The sequence below is a fragment of the Dermacentor albipictus genome, chromosome 1 (genome assembly GCF_038994185.2).
Source record: "Dermacentor albipictus isolate Rhodes 1998 colony chromosome 1, USDA_Dalb.pri_finalv2, whole genome shotgun sequence".
Taxonomy (NCBI): Eukaryota; Metazoa; Arthropoda; class Arachnida; order Ixodida; family Ixodidae; genus Dermacentor; species Dermacentor albipictus.
Genome location: NC_091821.1, coordinates 514,175,155 through 514,198,052, shown reverse-complemented (window position 1 = coordinate 514,198,052; position 22,898 = coordinate 514,175,155). Strand labels below are relative to the sequence as shown.

The window sequence follows — 22,898 nt, the reverse complement described above, 5'->3', positions numbered from 1 at the left end:
TGCCGCGTTAAAACTGCTCCGCAGAACTCGAACGATCTTTTCCGCGGATTTCCTCCGGTAGCATGTTAGCCGTCGTCTGCTACGGCAGGGCCAGTACGGGCGGCGCCACCGTCGAGGCGGCGTCGAAAGAAGGAGGACGGAAGTGGTTGGCGCTACTTTTCCAGATTGAGTGGTTTCACCCAGATTTTAATCTTCGCGCCCGCTCTTACTCGTACCTGCGTACAAACGGCTGGGCATCCCTCAAATGAACTTTTCGTACATTTGCTGCCATCGGTGAGTAAAACGGCGCCCGACAGACGGCGCTACCAAGCCAAGACAGAGCTACTCAAAAACAAAGGTCAAGCGGAAAGTCAGAGAAGCTGAATTGATCTCATGGGTGGCGGCAATGGAAAAAAAAACCTGCCATGAGTAACTACTTAAGAGGAAAAAACGAAATCAGGAAAGAAACCATTTATGATAACTCAAAGGGAAGCTCATTACTTTTCGAAGTGAGATCAGGATGCCTTAGAACACGCACCTATAAAGCGAGATATAAGAAGGAAGAAGCATGTGCTTGCTGTAGTAAAGCTAGGGAAGCTACGGAGCATGTTTTATTAGAATGTGAAGACGTCTACCCACTGGCCTCCTTGAAGCCCTTGGGTTCAGAGGGAGCAGTGGTAAAGGAAACATGTCCGCAATAGGCATTAGTAAGAGGCGACTGGAGGATTGGTGAAAGAAAAGTAGGGAAACGACAAAAGACGGAGACGTACAAAAGCACAGTTCGCAATAGGGGATCAGAAAATTTGGGCGTGGTAGTTCATAGTGTTTTTTTGTGTCTTTTTTCATTGTTTAACCTAGGTAGTCTATTAGGCAGTATAGTAGCAAGAGCTTGGTGGCGCAACCCACCGCCTCGTTCCAAAGGGGACGCTCATAACATCCATCCATCCATCCAGAGCTCATGGGTGGCGGCAATGGAAAATAAAGCTGTCATGAGTAACTACTTGAGAGGAAAAAAACGAAATCAGGAAAGAAACAATTTATGATAACTCAAAGGGAAGCTCATTACTTTCCGAAGCGAAATCGGGATGCCTTAGAACGCGCACCTATAAAGCGAGATATAAGAAGGAAGAAGCACGTGCTTGCTGCGGTAAAGCTTGAGAAACTGTAGAGCATGTTTTATTAGAATGTGAAGACGTCTACCCAGTGGTCGATCTAGACACCACTGGCCTCCTTGAAGCGCTTGGGTTCAGCGAGAGCAGTGGAAAAGTAAACATGTCCGCAGTAGGTATTTATGAGAGGCGATTGCAGGATTGGTGAAAGAAAAGTAGAGAAACGACAAAAAACGAAGACGTACAAAAGCATAGTTCGCAATAGGGGATCAGAAAGTTTGGTTGTGGGAGTTCATGGTGTTTTTTATTATTGCTTATTTTTATTATTGAACTTTAGGCAGTATAATAGCAAGAGCTTGGTGGCGCAGCGCACCGCCCCGTTCCAAAGGGGACACTCATAACATCCATCCATCTAGAGCCGTGAATTCGGCGCTGCAGCTGCGTTTTGCTCAAGAGGCGTAGAGCGTTCGGGCATCCCGCGACATCACATGGACTCGGCTACTTGCAGGTTGTGGGAGTTTCCGAGTCAGCGAAACCAGCGCAGCACTAGGCGATAACGAAATTACTGAAACGCGAAAACGTGGGCGGCGTGGAGTTGAGCGAAAATGAAACATTTCGTCCGCCCACGTCATTGCCAAGGGTAATTTAAATGAGTTCTTTTTTCTAAACATGAAATAGAACTGGAGAAGTAGCACTTTGTTTCCTCTTTGAAACAATACAAGGATTTCTTGTACAACTAGTAGTTAAGTACTAGTGACAGAATTTAAATAAGGAGTGCTTTCGTGATCGGGCAAGTAATCATGTCCTGCATTTACCTCATTTTCTCAACTATTAAGGCTCTGGTCGTGATAACATTGACGCCTTAGAGATTCTAGAGCACTTATCTATAACTTTAGCTTCTCCTAATATTTGCATTTAGTGTCCCATTAAGTACTGAAAGTAGCAACCTCGCTCACAGTAGTGGTGAGCATCAAGAGATGATGGCACTCACACTTCGAAGAGATGCTTAGCGACGGCAGTGTCGACAGCACTCAAAGGATCATCCAGCAGATAGATGTCGGCGTCGTAGTAGAGTGCCCTAGAGGATGAACATTAGCAGTAAGTGAGAGCTGTCACTGCCTTCGTAATGTCTAAACAGTTGGAGAAAAAGCCGCCTCCTCTTTCGCCAGCCCCTCCTTTTTTATCGTAACATCTACAATCTTTTTCCACACCTGTAGTAGTACTTGATCTGAACATCATTTTCTTTCAATTGTTCTCCAGCTGACAGGGAAATCATCCTGCTTACGCTGAGAAGGCGGGCATTTAATGACGATGGCTGTGAAAATTTGACATTAGCGAGAGACATAGATGTACAAACATGCGTAAACTACGAGAGAATGCAGTGCTACTACTGAAGCGCACTGCCTTTATTTATAAGTTAAACGCGCGACACGAACAGTAAGAACGCAGCGGTATGCAGAGCGTAATTACGCAAGATCACCGCGTGCTGCAGCTTATCGATGGCACACGCGCGCCCATGTGAAGGGGCACGTGGGGACGATTTTTGCGGCACCGGTCCTGCAGGCCTGTTGCTTTGGTGGGTAATTTTTTCGCCTACTATAATACTTCCTTGCGCTCACTATAACTGCGTAGGATTCGCGAAGGATCACGTAGCACCAATACAATTGTACAGCAATTGTGGAATGAGCGTTGATAACAAAGTCAAATTCAAATTTGCGGAAGGCGACCGTTCGAGACCCGATAATATAGCAGCGGCCTGGATCGCAATGTGACGCTAACGCCATGCGGCACTGGGCTAAGAACTGAAGGGCGATATTGATATTTCTCTGAAGAAGTGCATAAAACGCTCTCAAAATAAGGTCAGGCGAAAAGAAAGGCAACGCGCCTCAAACGGCACAAGTTTGATGGCAGTATGAACAAGTATGATGATGATGACATTGTGAACCCGTATGGCAGTCGAAATATCTTGTTTGCTGATCTTTTAATGTGTCTGACCGCCTTGGAAAACATTTTAGCGCCAGCGAACTAGGACAGAAGGGAGACGATACCACAGTTTACACACACCCAACAAGTGGTAATTCTGGCCGCCATGCATTTTACCCTTGACTCGATGGCTGTATACTAAGCATTATTCCAGGTGAAGATTATTTAACAATTGTTGCTGCCTTTGCAACGGTGCGTTTGCAACGGGCAGGTATATAAGGTGAAATGTGACCGTGTTTACTGTGCAGAAGATATGGCCGGTACAACCTGTATTGCAGAACGTTACGTTAGCCCCACCACGTCGTCTCTTGTTGGTGATCGTCGTCTTTGTCCCTCTCGTGGCACCGCGACAATATAATAAGAAGCATCGCACGCGTAATGTGAAGACGTGTGATGGTTCCCCACCTAGTTTTCATCCACTTTCATTCCCAATAATTTATTACTTCTTTAATTGAATGAACAATACAAGTAATCTCCTGTATGTTGTCCACAGTAACATTGTTTGTTGGCTTCTTCGGATAATATATACATATATATATATATATATATATATATATATATATATATATATATATATATATATATATATATATATATATATATATTTAGTTGCAAACGAGTCGCACCTACTGTGCACTAATGCACGAATTATTGTCACAGGCGGAAGAACATTAATTACCTGGCAAGGTTGACCCTGGCCTTCTGTCCTCCGCTAAGAGATACCCCTCTGTCACCCACAAGGGTCCGGTCTCCATAGGGTAGCAGTGTCAGGTCCTGCAAACAGTGCACGAGGCATGACGCATGCGTGCTACAGCATTGGAACAAAGCTTTGTTGCTTTCACCTAGACTTGACTCTTTTCACAATGGTCTGCATCGGTGTTGCAAGCGATCGGTACTAAGCAAAGCAGAACAAGTCACCTGCATGAGGTTGCAAACTAAAGCGTACCCACACCTACATACCCTGCACAAAATAGATAAAGAAAGACATCCAGATGACTGCCCCTGGTGCGGGTCCGATAAGACGGTGGACAATATCACGTAGGAACGCATCGAGGAGCGCCAAGAAAACATCCACAACGCGCGAAAGATGGGAGGCTTTGCTCTCCAGCTCGGAGGAGGCGGCGGTACAGAGGACTGCTATAATCCAGGCGAGCCGAAGAAGTCACGCCGGCGGAGTCCTACAATAGGGGCCCCGAGCAGCCTGGAGGCCGCTCTTATTTTGTACACTAAAATTTTCTACTATTGATACACCGGTAAACTACGCAGTCTAGTACTTAATAGTGACAATGCTCAGTCAAGACGTAGTCGATACTCATGGCATGAAAAAGCCACTCCTTCTGATAGTTATCATGGTACCACTTGCTCGATAGCACTTTTTCTTGACTGTGTCCCTTTCTGGGTGCGGAATAGCGCTTTCTTAGAAAAGAAAGAGGTCGCAAGAGGATGGAGTCTTGATGCGATCAATCGCGGCGAAAAAAGGAAGCCTATCTGTGAGCGCGTCGATAACGAAGCTTGTCTCGGGTCTCACAAAACTAAGTATCCGTTTGAAGCGCTGCCTCCTAGTTGATGCTTACTTAGCTTGTCCACTGTTGAACTAATGTATTTAACGCTAATTTTTATCGACAGTGTATTTATTAACAAACTGCGATGCAGGCAAAGATACATCGGTAGGCTCCTCCTGTGGTGTGGATGGGAAATGCACCGCAAGAGCCCCACCGAAAGCGCGCCGGCGCACGTACCCGTTCCATGGCGGCGGCGTATATGACCCTCCGGTAGCGTTCCCGATCGTAGGCGCTGTCGAAGACCACGTTGTTCCTGAGGCTGCCAGTGAACATCCATGGTTCTTGTGAAGCGTAAGCGATGCGGCCAAGAGCTTTGGCACTGCCAGCTGACAGCCGCAGCTCGCCCAAGATGGTCATCAGCAGCGACGTCTGCGACCGAGCACAAAGCGATACAACTCTGCCGAGCAAGTGCGATGCTTCCAGAAGAAACGAAGCCTAATAATAGCACTGAGGCGTGGAGATTCCTACCTCATGTCACGGCTTCGACAATGACACCTTTTTTTACGTGTGCTTCACGAGGCACTCCAAAAGTGGCACGATCTAGACGGTTTTGTTGCCCTATCTATCACAGCGTCTCCAAGCAACTAAAGCGACAGTTTGGCAACGTTTCATTATTGTTAGCAAAAACGGGTTTATTTTCAGAAAACGTTATTTTTTCTCACAGTGTTTTGAATGTGTTGTTGACGTTTGTGCGCAGGGAGAATTAGCTACAACGTCTATCGTGTCTCGTTTCCGTCCTTTCTAATTCTTTGCGTTGAAATTTCGACATGTCTACAGCTGCTGGACAGGCTTGCTCAAAGCCCTTGCCCGATGTTTAAAAACGTCTATAAAGAGCTTTTCTCAAAGCCGCTTCCGTTTTTAAACATGCTAGGAGGATTTGTTTGGCAAGTGAGTTGAACTAAAAAATGAACTTTAAACTTTCTACAGCCAAGAAGTGCTGATCAAGAGGTACATGTACGAACTAATTTTTTATGCAAGAGTGGAAGTCACCGGGACGCACTGCAACTAAAGCGGCAGCGCGGCTCAGCAAACTTCTTTCAGGAAACTTGAGGCGCCTCCAGCCGTTACTCTCCGATTACTCCACATTTGCATTTATTGACTTGCGCGTGTGCTCAGAGTTAGGCTGGCGTTCAAGACCTGCATTCACTGCTCCCTTGAATACAAGCGATAATGTGTCAGCCAAAACGAAAGAGTCATTAAAATTTGAGCTCACCACAAATATTTTAATTAGTTGTTGGCATATCTACAGGAGCAAACGCAGAGTCCAGGCAATAATCGCACGTTTGCGCTACTTTGTTCTATATTTAAATCTGTCATCTGTAACAGGTACTGAGGCTACGCACTCTTTTCTTGTAAACGCGGAGACATCGGTGATGTGTGCTAGCTGCCAGAGGTGATGTTTCACAGCTGCCGTTGCAATAGGGGCTAGTTGCCTAGACCCTAGGCGCACGGACATATCCCACACATGTCTCGCTGGATCACTGCAATGCGCAAAATAGCTTGCGCCGATTCTCACTACGTGTACTGCACTCGGCATATGCACTGGCTACAGCAGTTCCTGGCTGTATCTGTAGCTGCAACTGCATTACGAGCTGTGAGCTGTTTAAGACACTGACGCGTGTTTGCAGCACCAATATGCTGTGTCAAACATGCAACGCACTGAATTTTGTTTTCCTGCATGCTATGTCCAGCACTGTATATACATTAGCATTTAATGTAGATTGCTTATTGCACTAGACATTTATTTATTCATTCTGGAAGTTACACTAACAGTACTTCTGCCTTCTCTCACAGTTGTCACCAGATGGAAACCCGTAGCTTTGGCTGAATGTCTCGGATCTCTTGTCCCGCTCAGCACAGCCATCGCAAAGTGGACCATTCGCGACGCAGCCTGTGGTGCTCACCTTGCCGCAGCCCACGGGTCCGATGACGACCAGCAGCTCACCGGGCTTCACGGTGGCCGTGATGTCCTGCAGCGTCGGCTCGGGAGACTCCTGCGGCAAAGAGGCGGTTTGCGGCGGCGCCGTGCGTGCAGTCGGCGGCGGCACACCCACCTTTGTCCAGGACGCCGTGGCGTTCTGCAGCTCCACGCGGCAGTTGTGCATCTTGGGGCGCAGCTTGGAGCCGTGCAATGCACCGGTCTGCTCTTGCTCTTCCAGCAGAAGAAACTTCTGAGCAAGATAGAACGGGCGCGAACAGGGCTTGAGAAATCGAGGTTTCTTTATTTGTCCTCAAGTTAAGGTTATTGCAATACGTGGACGCTGAGCAACGTCATTCAGCGACATTCGTGAGAAGTTCACATTTTTGCACTTCGGTTAACGGATATTTAAACATTTCTGATTCCAGGAAAGCAATAACACTTCCCTATATTCTTTACTCCGCAGACTTTTATCTGAAATAAATATAATGAGATTTCCATTACAACCTGCTCCAAAATCATTTTTGAATAACATTATGGCAAAATAAGCGGTGTTTGCGTAAAGAAATTTTGCATCTAAAAAGTTTTTCAGGAAACACGATTGTTTTAGTTGAGCGAACGCACTTTGGACATTGCAACCCTGTATGGAACGAAATATTGTCGAAGGAGATTACGCAGCTGTGGAAAAGTCCCTTTTGCGTGAAAAAAAAACAATGTGTTTCCAGAAATCATATGTAACCTTTAAACAACCCAGCCTAGAATGCACATGGACAAAGTATTTAGCGTCATTTGCCTGGTATTCTTCTGCACGAGTACTTCGCCCTTGCATTTTAAAGCGCTTGTTTGGCAACCCTCCGTGCGTTTTGACCACTTTCGTTTTAAAAATTTCATGTGTAGCAAGAACTTAGGTGTTCCCCCTCTATTATGATATCTTTGATATTCATGGACTTGCTTTTCTATTAGCACGTATGTGTGCTTTAGAAATAACTATACGAATAAAGATTATTGAGTGTTGGGCTTGGCAGCCCAACACTCTAGCCACAAAGGAACCACAAGGTCGGATATTTGATTATTGTTATGTTTACTCGTAAGTTTACTGGCCAGCTGCGATAGATCGCCGACGCTCTATTTACGCTCGTATAGCATTCATGTGGACACTGCAGGCGAGGTCTTTGCCAAGGCCGTGATGTTCGCCATGATGTTCCCAGGCTCGAATATGATCAAATCCTGCGCGCCGTGCACTCTTTTACGGGTTTTTACGTGTCAAAAACCGCTTTCTCATTACGAGGCACGCCGTAGTGGGGGACTCCGAAAATTTGGGCCACCTGTGGTTCTTTAGCGTGCAACTAAATCTAAGTACACGGATGTTATCGCATTTCGCCCCCATCGAAATGCGGCCGCCGTGGCCGGGATTCGAACGCGCGACCTCGTGCTTAGCAGCCCCACACTATAGCCACTAAGCAACCACGGCGGGTGATAACTATAAGCAGACTATACCGGGTGATTCGTGTTAACGATTAAAGACTTTTACGTTGTCTGTAGCATATAGTCTGTGGCTAACCTACTTATAGAGCTGTATTACTCGAAGAGGCAGACAATACTTACGCTGGAAATTGGGGTGCATACTTGACTACTCAACAAGAATTCAGTAATTATCTTTCCAACTAATAACATTAGCGGACATCTTGCAATACACAAATTGAACACGTGATTTCACTGGACACAATAACTTGAAACAAATCTTCAAACTAGCAGTCAAAGATGAGAAAAGTGCAGTCAAACTTGAGGTCAAAGAGCACTGTTGTTTCATTTGTTTTTGCAGTAGACTTCTTTTTATGCACTGAAGCTCTAAAGTTACTAGAACACGTAAGCATATCGTCGCAAACTTTGGGAATGCATATGTCGAAACTGGGGCCATGCCAGGGTGTCTACCAAATTTACATTTTCAAGTTTCCTGAGTTTTCCGTGTTTTCCCTGAGTGCCTTTGACACGTTCCCCGAGTGACAAAGAACTTCGTTTTAGCACAATGCGTTGGCGGACTAGTTGGTGCGAATCGATGAATACTTTGTTCAGCACAAAACAACAGACACAAGAAAGAGGACAGGACAAGGCGCTTTGTCCTGTTGTCTTTCTTGTGTCTGTTGTTCTGCGCTAAACAAAGTATTTATGAACTTTGTTTTATGCCAAGACGGGCTCACACCACGTCTCCCGAGGCTTTCACTCTCTAGTAAGCATGTTAAAAATAAAAAAACGACCTAATACAGTTTGAATAGTAAGTAGTATTGCTTATTTGATTTAAAATGGAAAACTGATGGGAAGTGTGAGTGAAGTGCAAAACAAATACAATATGTCCGAAAAGAAATGGTAAAGACCATTGCAAATCGAGTCGATAATTTTCAAATGCGAAAAAAAAACAGATGCATGCATGCACAAGCAAAAATTTTCGAAAATCGGCTATTTCTATCAACGCATAGCAAGCTCATTGGTATGAGGCCTGAACTTTGTCCCAAGTAAGATTCGCTCTCAGCAGCTGGAAAGCCATTCTCAACTCTCAGCCCACGCAGAATGTCTCAGCGCTGCGTTTCGCTGCTTTAAAAAGTTTATTTTGGTTTGGATGAGGGTCACCTGCATCTTGGCGTCAGCCGACACTTTGCTTTTTGAGCTTAAGCACCTTCAAAGAAGCGGTGGCACACTTCCTTCTTTGTTCATCCCTCAGTGCGTCGGTGTTTTCTATTCTCGCCCTCCTTCCGCCACGCGTTCGCCCCACGGACCATTTGAAGGACCCTCTTGATCAGTTGCTCAGTCAACGTCCGATTTTTCGGATTCCCTAGGGGCCGCGAAAACTTTCGAAAAATCGGGCAGTCCGAAAAAAATAATACATGTTTTTTCTACCCTTAAGAGCTCAAATGGCCAAGGCACGTACAAAAAAGCTCTGAAGTACACTTATCAGGCCTATCGGTGGTCGTACTGGGACAGGAGACGGCGGGTGCACGTGTGTATAATTAGGGAATACGTCCTGCGTTACGTGCCAATTGCCCCTTCGCGTGCCTGTTAAGCTTCACCGCAATACCTAACGTGTGCTGTGCCGCGTTAATTTCTGCACTGAGGCGAACTGCTTTTCGGAAACCGGCATTATGCAACGAGCCGTGCTTTCTATGCTTCGAAGCCAATCGGGAGGATTACACAGGTGGAGTCGGTGTCATTGCACATAGCGGCGAAATCTTTCAATGAAAAACATGACGCTCAATGGCAAGAAGCCTAATAGCGAACGTCGAAGCAGCTAGGCCTAGCGTTGCCGGAGTGGTGGCTAAGGCTGCCAGGGGATCTGCGTGCGAAGGCGCCGCTTCGAGGTAGCGAGACAATCAAAACGGTAGCAGTTGTGGCTTTGATTTTTGACGTTTCGGACCTGCGGTCGCGGGAGAAAGTCCGGAAAGTCGCACGGCGAAGGGTTCTTGCATCCTAAATTTTAGACGTTCTCACACACAAAAATCAGGCATCCAGATAATCAGTCATTGATTCTACACTGGTAACTCCTCCATCCGACGACACGGCGTCAAACAAAACTCATTGCGATTCCTCTCTTTTACTTGAGCCGGCATTACAGCGACTTTCGTTCCCTTTCCATAAAATGACAGCTTCTTTGCAATGATACAAGCACGAGTTCCCTGAGGTTTCCCTGAGTGTATCCAGACTATTCAAAATCCCTGAGAATTCCCGGTTTTCTCGGTATTACCGGTCGGTAGACACCCTGCATACACAGAATGCGCTCTCACAGATATGACTTTCAAAGTCTCCTTGAAATCGTAAATTGCAATGTACGCCGTAAAGCAATTAGTTGAAACGGTAATTAACAAAACTTTGTTCATTAGCAAAATATTCATTGGAGTTTCTAGTTCTAATGATATCGACCTCTGAAAGCAATCTAATTGATGTAGTAGAATTGTACTGCATGTCACGTGTGATCTTTTAAAAATTGTGTTAAAGTTCAAAAAAACGTATATTACGTTGCTATTGTGTCGTGATTTCCTGTTTTATTACAGAGAACAGACATCGCTCACTGTTACCACTGTACGGTTGAAAACACTGTTCTGTATGCGCCATTTTTCAGTGCTCTGGATTGTCTGCAGCGCGAGCGATGACACTGTTGCACATTCTTTCTAATCCGTGCTTTTACCTTAATAAATATAATTGTTATTTGCCAATTCCCGTCTATAAGTGACAGCTCTCCACAAAATTTTGAACCGTGGAAGCAGCTCTGCGTCTTTCTTTGCAAATGACTTCAAAAAACATTAGTGACAGCGATTCACTTGCCTTGTCACATCGTGCAGTGTCAGCGCATGATACAGATGGTTGCACAGACTAGTTGCACATCCTATACAAGGAAACGCAAAGTGAAATGCACTGCCCATAACAAAACATAATTTTGCAATAAATCACAATTCAACTAATAAAAACAACTAGTTGCAAACCGCATTAACAAATACATATGCATATACAGCCAAAATAGAAAGACAAGAAACAAATTAACAATACGTGCACTACAGGCACTGGATCTACAAAGTTCTGCATGTACAAGATGCATTGGTAAGAAAATTACTAAACCACAGAAGAGGCCATTACAGCAGTAACCATGAATTGCAGAAGAGGACGAAGCTCTCCGGTGCTCACAGCCTTTAGGAATTTAGGTCGTATATACTTAAGCATCGCGAAGCCGTGCTTTCCCAATAACGCTTTCGTCCATCCACCTACGTCGATACAAGCTATTCCTGCGACGTCATTCACGGTCACAGTGGCCGTTGTCTAACCGCCGGCGTCACGTAGTACGTGAACTTATAGGAGCGCTAAATCCTCTTTGAATCACGTGCGCACTACGTAGTACGCATCCCAGTGTTTCACTCAAGACTCGTGAGTTTTAAGTATAGTGGATAAAAAAGTGAATGCTCGTCGAACAGCAAAGATGCCGAATAGGACAACGGCAACGCAAATCCGGAAAAGCTTAGTGAATTTGCAGTGCCTCTACAAATGCTCGCTCTCCACCAAAATGCACAGCTGTGACTGCGGCGCTGCGTCCTTCCTGTTAGATGACTTTATTAAGCCAAAGAATTACTGGGGACCACACTTTTCAAGATTTCACTTTGGCGGGTGTCCTTGCTTATTGTCCTTTCTAGTTGCGCCCTTTTGAATAGGAGTCCGCAGTCCTCAGTTCTGCTATTGTTTCTATGAGCCGCGCCATGGTTAATGCATGCCTGATTACATTTCCTGTAGGTACTTCCGCAGGACTTCCGCCATAATGGCTGCACTGAATGCTACCAAGTGTAAATGCAAAGTTTCACTTTTATCCTCAATTGCAAAGGATCCCCTCAAATATATGAGCTTGAGCTGATGTCATTTCTGTTCAGAGTCTTTGATTTAGCGTTGCGTGCATTGCGCCTATGTAACTAATTCACCAGCTGGGAAGTATATTGAGTAGTTCTCACTTAGGAATATTATTTCTCGAATCCATCATGGTCCACGGAAATTAACTCAGTACCTGTGAAGTAGCAGCTCACTTGTCTCGTTGTTAGCATACAGCGCTGAAATCAAGCGAACCAGTTCGAATTTGCAGTCACAGGCCAGAGTGGTTATGCGGGAACTGCTTAGTGTCCTATTGGCTGCCAGTCTGCCCTTGCAGCCTGTCGGTGGCGCATTCTTAAAAGGTTACGAGAAACTTTGCAACTTCAAGCAAAAGGTTACAGCACTTACTTTCGACAGTTAACAACTGTTTGCTCGCCATTTACTAACTTGTTATTTGCTGACTTGACAATGGTTATACCGTGTCTGGCGAGTAATTTGCTGTGCTGGGTGATTGTAGCACCAGTGCAACATTTAAATGAACTGTAGTCCTTTTGATAATTTCGCATTAAAAGTTAGGTGCTACTTAGTTAGGTAGAAATGTATGCCTATAACAATATTTATCGACATAAGGCGTGTTTCAGCTAACTTTCACCAGGCTTCTAAAGTTTTGCGTCGGCCTTACGAGAGTGAAATTTTAAACTAAGTATTGGCTACCGTCTTCTTCAGCAGCTAACAGTTTTCACTCTAAGCTTACGTAATGGCCTTTAAGGTATCGCTTTAAACGAAAAATATTCAATGCACAAGTTATACAGCCTATTGACAAGTATCCCAATAATTTCTTTACGTGATGGTAGCTGTCATGGTTTCAATTTTTGCAGGGTGCAAAGACACCGCGCGAGATTTGAAAACAGTATTACGCGATACGGCGCTTACGCGCCAATACATTAGTAGCCTCACACGTAAAAGTAATCACAGGTGATTATCATCACAATGGAGTGGGCACGGTATAGTGGCAACCATGCAGTCGCCGCTAAACCCTTTTTGCTTCTTCATGCAGTTTATCGTGCTTCTTGGAGTATGGCTGTATCCCTCGACCTGCGCATGTGCGGTTTCACCAGTGCTCATCTATAATGACTCACCGACAGCGTTGCCAGTCCTGCTATCTGACGCAAGTCAAGATATTTGGTGCCAGCAAGTAATCCAGGGCGCCTTCTTCATACCTTTGCACACGGATTCACAGCCGCCAGTAGCGACATCTCCCTTCTGGCTCTACTGAAGCAGCTGCCTTCGTCCGGCCACTTTCAGTTGGCACGGGATAGCGGCAGCCATGCAGTCGCCGCTAAACCCTTTTTGCTTCTTCATGCAATTCATCGCGCTTCTTGGAGTATGGCTGTATGCCTCGACCTGCGCATGTGCGGTTTCACCAGTGCTCATCTATAATGATTCACCGACACCGTTGCCAGTCCTGCTATCTGACGCAAGTCAAGATCTTTGGTGCCAGCAAGTAATCCAGGGCGCCTTCTTCATACCTTTGCACACGGATTCACAGCCGCCAGTAGCGACATCTCCCTTCTGGCTCTACTGAAGCAGCTGCCTTCGTCCGGCCACTTTCAGTTGGCACGGGATAGTGGCAGCCATGCAGTCGCCGCTAAACCCTTTTTGCTTCTTCATGCAATTCATCGCGCTTCTTGTAGTATGGCTGTATCCCTCGACCTGCGCATGTGCGGTTTCACCAGTGCTCATCTATAGTGACTCACCGACACCATTGCCAGCCCTACTATCTGACGCAAGTCGAGATCTTTGGTGCCAGCAAGTAATTCAGGGCGCCATCTTCATACCTATGCACACGGATTCACAGCCGCCAGTAGCGACATCTCCCTTCTGGCTCTACTTAAGCAGCTGCCTTCACCCGGCCACTTTTCGTGGGCGCGGGATAGCGGCAACCATGCAGTCGCCGCTAAACGCTTTTTGCTTCTTCATGCAATTCATCGTGCTTCTTGGAGTATGGCTGTATCCCTCGACCTGCGCATGTGCGGTTTCACCAGTGCTCATCTATAATGACTCACCGACACCGTTGCCAGTCCTGCTATCTGACACAAGTCAAGATCTTTGGTGCCAGCAAGTAATCCAGGACGCCATCTTCATACCTTTGCACACGGATTCGCAGCCACCAGGAGCGACATCTCCTTTCTGGCTCTACTTAAGCAGCTGGCTTCGTCCGGCCACTTTCAGTGGGCACGGGATAGCGGCAACCATGCAGTCGCCGCTAAACCCTTTTTGCTTCTTCATGCAGGTCTGTGAAGCTCCGTCTCATTGCTCTAAACGCACGAGTAACGTCTGTCTGCTGCTTTTCCCGTGCCCAAATGTATTTTTGCCTCGCTGTGTGAATGTGCGTTTGTTGCAAGGCTACTCATCTTATGTGGTGACGTTGAACTTAATCCAGGACCCGCAACTGACACGCACTACAAAGAACTTCTTGTAGCCATTTCTGCCCTTTCAGCAAAAATAGATTCACGTCACACAGAAGTAATGAGTGGTCTCGCTGAGTTAAAGGAAAAGCATGCTCAATTAACTAAACAAGTGTCCGATTTAACCCCTAGATTAACGACAGTTGAATCGCTTGTTGAATCACTTGAGCTTAGCCCGTCGTCAGCTGAGATACCTGCAGTTGTAGCTCACGCCGTTAAAATTGAAAATGCCTCTCTCCTGACACGTCTCGATGATCTAGAAGATCGCTCTCGCCGGAATAGCTTAATATTTTATGATATTTCTGACACTCCGTCAGAAACATGAGCGCAGTCCGAAAAATTGGTATGTGAATTTTTATCTCATCATCTTAAGTTTGAGGTCCCCGAGAATATGGTATGTAGAGCCCACCGACTTGGCTCGTATACTGCTAATAAGACTCGCCCGATTATAATGAAAATTTCTGGCGCAAAACTAAAGGATAAAATTCTGGCACTAAAATCTAATCGGAAATCTACCGGGGCATCTGTGGGTGAAGATTTTTGCCGAGCAACGCGCCAGTCTAGGAAAAAGATGCTTGATTTTGCTAAGGCATCTGGCCAGACATACTCAATACGGCTAAATGAGTTATTTTTGAACAAAAACTGCTACGTTTACTGTTATACCACTGGCAATGTATGCGAAGTCAACATGCCACGTGCGGCACGCTCTTCAGTTCGGTCGCGTCAAGCTATCGAAGGAAATGGTTCGACAGATCTGGCACATGCGCAATCTAATAACACCATATCTGTTTTTTTCGCTAACGTGCGAAGTCTACTAAATAAGCATGCTGCGGTGTACTCACTGATTGATTCATATGCTGCTGACATAGTATGTCTCACTGAAACATGGCTCTCTGCTCGGATAAGAAATAGCGAAATTTTTTATTGTGAGAAACTGTATCAATGTTATCGCTGCGATCGTGGTGTGCGATCAGGTGGAGGTGTCTTGATTGCAGTTACTGAAACGCTCACTTCGAGCTCAGTTTCCAAAGAAACACCACTTGAACTTATTTGCCTGCGTGTTGTACTCGACAACAGAGGTGTTATTTTTTGCACATGCTATCGCCCTCCAACTGCTTCGACTTCATTTTGCGATGACCTTCATGACGCATTGAACAAATTAGTTGTCAGATACCCTAACGCACCCCTTTTTCTTCTTGGTGACTTCAACTTTCCCGATATCATTTGGCGTTACGACACGGCAACGTCCCAGTCTTCTCAGAGTACGCAGTTTATAAACACTTGTTTGGATTTCCACTTCACCCAGCTTGTACTGAAACCAACGCGCGTGTCTGCCTCTTCATCTAACATACTAGACCTGATTCTCACTACGAACCCTGACACAGTTTCCCCAATTCTTTACATAAAAGGCTTAAGTGATCACCTTGCACTCACTTTTCATATCAACACACGGGCTCCTGTTAAGAAAACTACGAAGGTCATCCGCAATACAGCAAAGCCGACTTGGCTTCCATTACCGCTGAAATCGAAAATTTCGCAGCTTCTTACATCGCTAATTGCGATCAGCACTGTGTTGAAGAAAACTGGTGCATTTTCAAAAATAAATTGCTGTCACTAATGGAACGTTTCGTACCGCAACGAACAGTCGCTTGCAAGCCACGGTCCCCTTGGTTCAACTCCTTCTTGAGGCGACTACGTAACAAAAAAGCGGTTGTTTCGTCGCGAAAAAGCTTCATCCAGTGACGTTGCTTGGTCCGCTTACTACCGCACTGAAAGTGACTACAACACCGCCGCCGCTAGTGCGAAGCAGCATTTTTATTCTGTTACCCTTCCGTCTATCTTGAAAACTAATCCTCGCAAATTCTGGACCACAGTTAACGGTACTCCAAGTAAAATAATCCAATTAACATACCCAAATGATGAAAATGCTGCTCCTGAAGAATGCTGTAATGTATTTAATGATGTGTTCTCTTCCCATGTTACCACAATGCCACGTAGATTACCGCTTGTATCCAATTCTGGTTTTTCGCATACGGATTCAATCTCTATTGACTGGGTTGGTGTTAGCTGCCTAAATAACAATCAAAAAACGTCCTCCTCTGCCAGCCCAGATTGCTTGAACTCAAAAATTTTGAAGTGTGCTAATGTATTTTCTGCTGTTATGTTGTCGCACATTTTCACTCAGTCATTACAGCAGTCTGTTCTTCCACACGATTGGTGCGTGGGAAAGCTGATTCCAGTTCATAAATCAGGTAACACACACTTATCCAGCAATTACAGGCCTATCTCACTAACAAGCATTTCATGTAAAATTCTTGAGCATATAATATATTCACATTTGGCTGAGTTTTTAGAATCAAACTCCTTTTTCAACCCCTGTCAACATGGTTTCCGTAAGTTCTTTTTCTGTGAAACACAGCCCTTGAAATTTACTAACGATCTTCTTGCAATTTCTGATCTAGGTACCGACATTGACTGCGTATTTCTTGATTTTACCAAAGCCTTTGACTCTGTGACCCATGATTTACTTCTGCTTAAGCTGACTCAACTGGGACGTAAATGTGCTCGAGTGGATAAAAAACTGTCTTTCTAACAGGACCCAGCTTGTAAACACTAATAACTGTAATTCTCGGTTTTCTAACGTACCAGCAGGTATTCCTCAAGGGTCAGTCCTGGGTCCACTTCTCTTTCTAATCTATATTAACAATCTTCCGAACTGCGTTCTTTCCTCTTCCATAAAGCTTTTCGCGGATGACTGTGTTCTGAATGCAACAAAAACTACAGGTACCTTTTTCACACAAAAGAAAAATGCGCTTCAGTATACATACGCAATAAACAATATACCACTAAGAAAATTCGATCAGGTCACATGCCTCCGGATCACTCTTACAACGAAATTAAATTGGAAAGCTGATATAAATAAAATATTGTCACGTGGTAGTGACGTTGAAGAACACAGTAGCAATACTGTGAACAACAAAACTAACTTTTATTGGGCGAACCTGTGCCCACAATACAGGCTACACTTATAGCACAGCGATAGCGGCGAACACGGTCGCTGATCGGCGAAAATCTGATCAACGGGTCAAACGGGTCGGCTTTTATACATCAATCGTCGAATGTTCCAGACTAATCGTTGGGACCCGCGTGCCTCCCATAAAGTTCTATACCATTCGCATCAGGCGATGAAATCAGATAACATAAGGTTCGGCGACAACAAACAGCTGATAGAAGCATCGATAACTTTCCAGAAACTTCGGATACATACAGGTGCCTCCCGCGCTGTGCAATAACATTTGTTAGGCGGAGAAACGTGCTCGCCCGATAAAGATAAGAACACGTGTAAATATATGACAAGGCGCAAGGTAAATTATATTTCTTGAGAAGAAAACTTAGAAACGCACGTCCTAGTCTTAAATGAAATGCATACAGAGCCCTGCGATGAATAATCCGACGATTCGGAACCACGCACGGGTTCCTTGTCCACTGAGTTGGACAGGAAATCGTCGTCACTTGTATAGGCAGCACGTGACGTAACGAGCGTGCGTAAATGGCAGGCATAGTGCCTGGTGTCCAGTTCATCGTAGCTGACGTCGATTGAATGATTAGAGATTCTAGCTGCCGTCGGGATGACATGTTCTTTTCTATGGCAACAACAGTGGCATTGTCTTAGTCAATCTTGTGATTATGTTCCTGCGCGTGCTCGGCAATGGTGTTCGCAGTGTGACTATTATTTCTTACGTCACGTTTATATTCCTTGAGGCGTCTGGAGAACTTCCCTGTTCCACCAATATATACTTTGTGGCAATGAGCGCATGGTATATTATACACAACTCACAGGAATGACTCAGCAGGTAACCTGTCTTTCAGATTCATTAGCTGGTTCCGGAGCTTGCTGGTCGGCATGGGGGCAATGCGCAAGTCGTATTTTGAAAATACGCGCGACAGTGCCTCGCTTATTCCTTGGACGTAAGTGATGGCTGCACGTGCGCAGATTGTCCTGTTGTTCTCCGAGCTTGGCTCTAATATCCGCCTCTCGGTCCTGCGTATGAAATGACTAGGGTAGCCGTTGCGGGTTACTTCACTGTGGATCGTCCGTACTTCCCCTTTCGGTGCATCGTTGCCTGAGCAGACGCGTACGGTGCGTGTTATCAGGGACGACACTACGGACGTCTTGTGGCCAACAGGATGACAAGAATTAAACCCGAAGTAACGAAGTGTGTGTGTAGGCTTCCCGTATACACTGGGAAGGCGAGAGCGCCCCAATCCCGACGAACCAGTACACCCAAGAAATGCAACGAGTTGACCATCTCGTGTTCAACAGTGAATTGTATGCGCGCATTTTGGGCGTTCGGGCAGTCGAGGAAGCGTTGGATGTCTTGCTTCTTCAAAATACAGGAGCATTCATCCACGTAGCGATAAAAAACTTCAGGTGCCGGGTTGAATGTGGCCGGCACCTCCACTACAAGGCTTCGATTACTAGATTGGCGGTGGTGACCGATATTGACGCTCCGATCGCCGTGCCATGCGTTTGCTGATAAAGGCTGCCACTATGAGAAAAATACGTGTTGCTTAGAAAAAATCGCACAGCTCCCTAAGTTCGGTGACGTCGAAGGGCATGCGACCAGGATGACCACTGTTTGCTTCTAGGGCTTCTTAGCACATGACTGCTGCCAAATCCGCAGGGACACTAGTGAAAAGCAATGTGACGTCGAACGAGACCATGGCGTCATCTTCACTCAGCATGCTGTCCTTTATCTTTGCTACAAATGCGGATGAGTTTTCGATGTGCGTCGAGGTCTTACCGTCAAGAAGGCTCAACACCTGGTGAAGGTAGCCCGATAGTCGGTAGAGCGGAGATCTGGTGAAGTCGACGATAGGACGAAGTGGGACGTCAGGCTTGTGGACTTTTGACAGGTCGTAGCTTGCAGGGGCTGATCCGTTCGTGAAGAGCAAACGGTGACAGAGATCCATGTGGTGTGAAGGGACCAACTTGAACAGCCTGGTCAGCAATTTTTGGAGTTTGGTCTGTAGTCTGCTAGTAGGGTCATAAGCCAGAGGAGCGTACGAATGATGGTCTTCGAGGAGGGTCAACATCTTGTAGTGGTCGCTCCTGTCTAGGAAGACCGTAGCGTTGCCTTTGTCGGAGGGTAGAATGGCGATGCTACTGTTATTCCGTAGGCTTCGAATGACTTGATTCTTCGCAACCGATAAATGCGTTCTTGCACCGTGTCTCCGCATACCGGAAAGCACACCAATGGCACGGCTGCGGGCTTCTTCTTGCACTTCAGAGGGAAGTTGACTGACCACACGCTCGACTGCACAGACCACATGTCTTGGCCTTGGTGGTGCGTCCGTGTTGAAATTTAAACCACGGTACAGTACCGCAGCCTCTTTCTCGGTCGGTGTCTACGAAGATAGGTTGATGACGTCTTGTGCGTCCTGTGACACAGCCGGGCGGAGTGCCTGTAGTTTCCTGTCTTGTAACGTTCTATGAAAACATTATCTCGTGGTCGCCGTGTAGTTTGCATGCAGCTGCACCTCTGGGAAGTCCTCTGGGATCATATGCTCAAGCTGCCGACGTGCAAAAAAGTATGCATTTCCAACTTTCGGAGTCTTTCCCGGCACTCAAGAATAGGCGCTTGTAGCAGCTTCCGCCCAGCTTGACGGATAATCTGGTGGCCCCATGACGTCGTGACTGGTGCTCCTAATCGCAGACTCCTCGGTGTTAAGTCCTCCCGTTTACACGTCAGGTTGAAGCCCAGGTGCTTCATGAACGCTGCTACTTTTGAAGCAACCGAAACAAATCGACGTGTATTCGTAACGACGTCTTGTCCATATGTACTCTGGTAGGTAACATAACCAAGGGTTCGACGAAAGTTCGTCTGGTCAAGCATGGAAATGAAGGGAATTACCGTCACTGACCAAGTCTGATGAATAATCCGACGTTTCGGAACCGCGTACGGATACCTTGTTCACTGAGTTTGAGAGGAACTCGTCATCACTTATATAGCGAGCACGTGAGGTAACGAACTTGTGTAAATGGCAGGCATAGTCCCTGGTGTCCAGTTCCTCGTAGCTGGCGTCGATTGAATGAATAGATCAGCGCTCTACCGACTATCGGCAACCTTCACCAGGTGTTCAGCCCTCTTGCCGGTAAGACCTCGACGCACGTCGAAAACTCATCCGCATTTTAAGCAAAGATAAAAGACATCACGCTGAGTGAAGATGACGGCATGATCTCGTTCGACGTCGCATCGCTTTTCATTAGTGCCCCAGTGCATCTGGCAGTAGCCACGTGCAAGGAAGCCCTAGAAGCAGACAGTGGTCTTCCTGGTCGCACGCCCTTCGACGTCCCCAACCTGGCGAGCACCTACGGTTTTGTCTAAGCAACACGTATTTTTCTTATGGTGGCAGCTTTTATCAGCAAACACCTGGCACGTCGATCGGAGCGTCAATATCGGTCACCACGGCCAATCTAGCAATGGAAGCCTTGGAAGGAAAGGTGCGGGCCACATTCAACGCGGCACCTAAAGTTTTTTATCGCTACGTGGATGACCGCTTCTGTATTTTGAAGAAGCAAGACATCCAACATTCTCTGGACTGCCTGTACGCTCAATATGCTCACATACCATACTTCATGTTCAACACGAGAGGGACAACTCATTGCCTTTCTTGGATGTACTGGTTCGTCGGGATTGGGGCGCTCTCGCCTTCTCGGTATACAGGAAGCCTACACACACGGGTCGTCACCTCGTGTTTAATTCTTGTCACCCTGTCGGCCACAAGACGTCCGTAGTGTCGTCCCCGATAACACGTGCCATACGCGTCTGCTCAGGCGACGATGCACTGAAAGGGGAAGTACGGACGATCCACAGTGAAGTAACCCGCAACGGCTACCCTAGTCGTTTCATACGCAGGACCGAGAGGCAGATATTAGAGCCAAACTCGGAGAACAACACGACAATCTGTGCACGTGCAGCCATCACTTACGTCCACGGAATAGGCGAGGCACTGTCGCGCAAATTTTCAAACTACGACTTGTGGATTGCCCACATGCCGACCAGCAAGGTCCGGAACCAGCTAATGGATGTGAAAGACAGGTTACCTGTTGAATCATTCCCAGGCGTTGTTTAATATACCATGCGCTCATTGCCACAAAGTATGTATTGGTGAAACAGGGAAGTTCTCCAGACGACGCAAGGAACATAAACATGACGTAAGGAATAATAGTCACACTACGAACACCATTGCCGAGCATGCGCAGGAACATAATCACAAGATTGACTAAGACAATGCCACTGTTGTTGCCATAGAAAAGAACATGTCATCCCGACGGCTTCTAGAATCTCTAATCATTCAACCGATGCCAGTTACGATGAACCGGACACCACGGACTATGCCTGCCATTTCCGCACGTTTGTCACGTCACGTGCTAGTTATATAAGCGACGACGATTTCCTGTCCAACTCAGTGAACAAGGAACCCGTGCGCGGTTCGGAAACGTCGGATAATTCATAAGGCTTGGTCAGTGACGGTGATACCCTTCATTTCCATGCCTGATCAGGCGAAATTTCGTCGAATCCTTGATTACACAGAATCCTCATTAGACCCGCTTTAGAGTATGCTGACATTATTTGGGCCCCGCGCCAGAAGTATGTAACCGACCAACTAGAACACATACAGAACATAAGACTGAGATTTATATATTCACAATATTCGCGTCAACAAGAATTACGAACTAGCGCGTCAAGGCTAACGTTTCAACCCCTGGCTCAACGTAGAATCATTTCCAGATTAAAATTTCTGTACTTGCTTTAGCACGTCTTCTATCGAATACCACAACCAACATACATTGAAGCGCCATTCAGACTATCTGCCCGAACGAATCATAATAAATCAATACGGCACCATCCAAGCCATAATAACACTCACAAGTACCCTTTATTCCCACACGCCATTTCCCATTGGAACTAGCTACCCTCTTGAGCCGTAAGCTACCCATCTGCCAACGCATTTATTGACAGTATTGAGAATCTAGAATTCGAAGGGTGATAAGTATATGAAGTTACTTGTATTTCATATGCAGAACTAAAATTCCAGCCACTTTAATTAGATTAGGAGTCGAAAGCGACACAGACCTGCAACCTCTTGATAGATATGAGCGTCTCGGCGCCCTGTCCAACTCCGAAGGGGAAGTAGAGAGTCATGGAGAGCCGCAGGCTGTTGAACAGCGACATGCTGACGAACACGCACTCCGACGTGAGCGTGTTCCCGAGAAGCGCGAAGGTGACGAAGCACAGGAACAGCACCAGCTTGGATGACATGAAGAACAGGCCCATGTTCACGGCACGGAGCACCGACGTCTGCTGGATCTTGCGCACCTCGCGTCTGCCGCGGAAAAAAGAAAGGGGCGAATGTTTGATCATCCCACAAGTGACGAGGCCTCTGGATCGAATCAGGCGATCCGTGTGGCAACGTAGTTTGCGTCCTTAAAAGGCTAGAAAATGGCATGGCACATGATGAGTGAGCCGTTCGACTGCAG

General features: G+C 46.2%; 1 protein-coding gene and 1 long non-coding RNA gene across 3 annotated transcripts in view; one reads left to right on the top strand and one right to left on the bottom strand.

Moving 5' to 3' along the window:
• LOC135905986 (uncharacterized) overlaps positions 1–6,561 on the top strand; it is a 157,783-nt gene extending 151,222 nt beyond the window's left edge. The window contains exon 3 of the long non-coding RNA XR_010565577.2: positions 6,428–6,561. This is a non-coding gene — a long non-coding RNA (uncharacterized lncRNA). The remainder of the gene's footprint in view (positions 1–6,427) is intronic.
• The window catches only part of LOC135905985 (ATP-binding cassette sub-family C member 4-like), a 547,697-nt gene that overhangs the window by 286,872 nt on the left and 237,927 nt on the right, over positions 1–22,898 (bottom strand). The window contains exons 8-13 of one of the 2 annotated variants that reach the window (XM_065437137.2): positions 22,495–22,744; positions 6,688–6,804; positions 6,538–6,627; positions 4,811–5,002; positions 3,751–3,845; positions 2,080–2,166 (exon numbers count right to left, since the gene is read on the bottom strand). In XM_065437137.2, coding sequence (XP_065293209.1) covers positions 2,080–2,166; positions 3,751–3,845; positions 4,811–5,002; positions 6,538–6,627; positions 6,688–6,804; positions 22,495–22,744 — 831 coding nt within the window. Of the gene's footprint in view, positions 1–2,079; positions 2,167–3,750; positions 3,846–4,810; positions 5,003–6,537; positions 6,805–22,494; positions 22,745–22,898 lie in introns of both variants that reach the window. The other variant, XM_065437136.2, reaches the window with a different exon arrangement.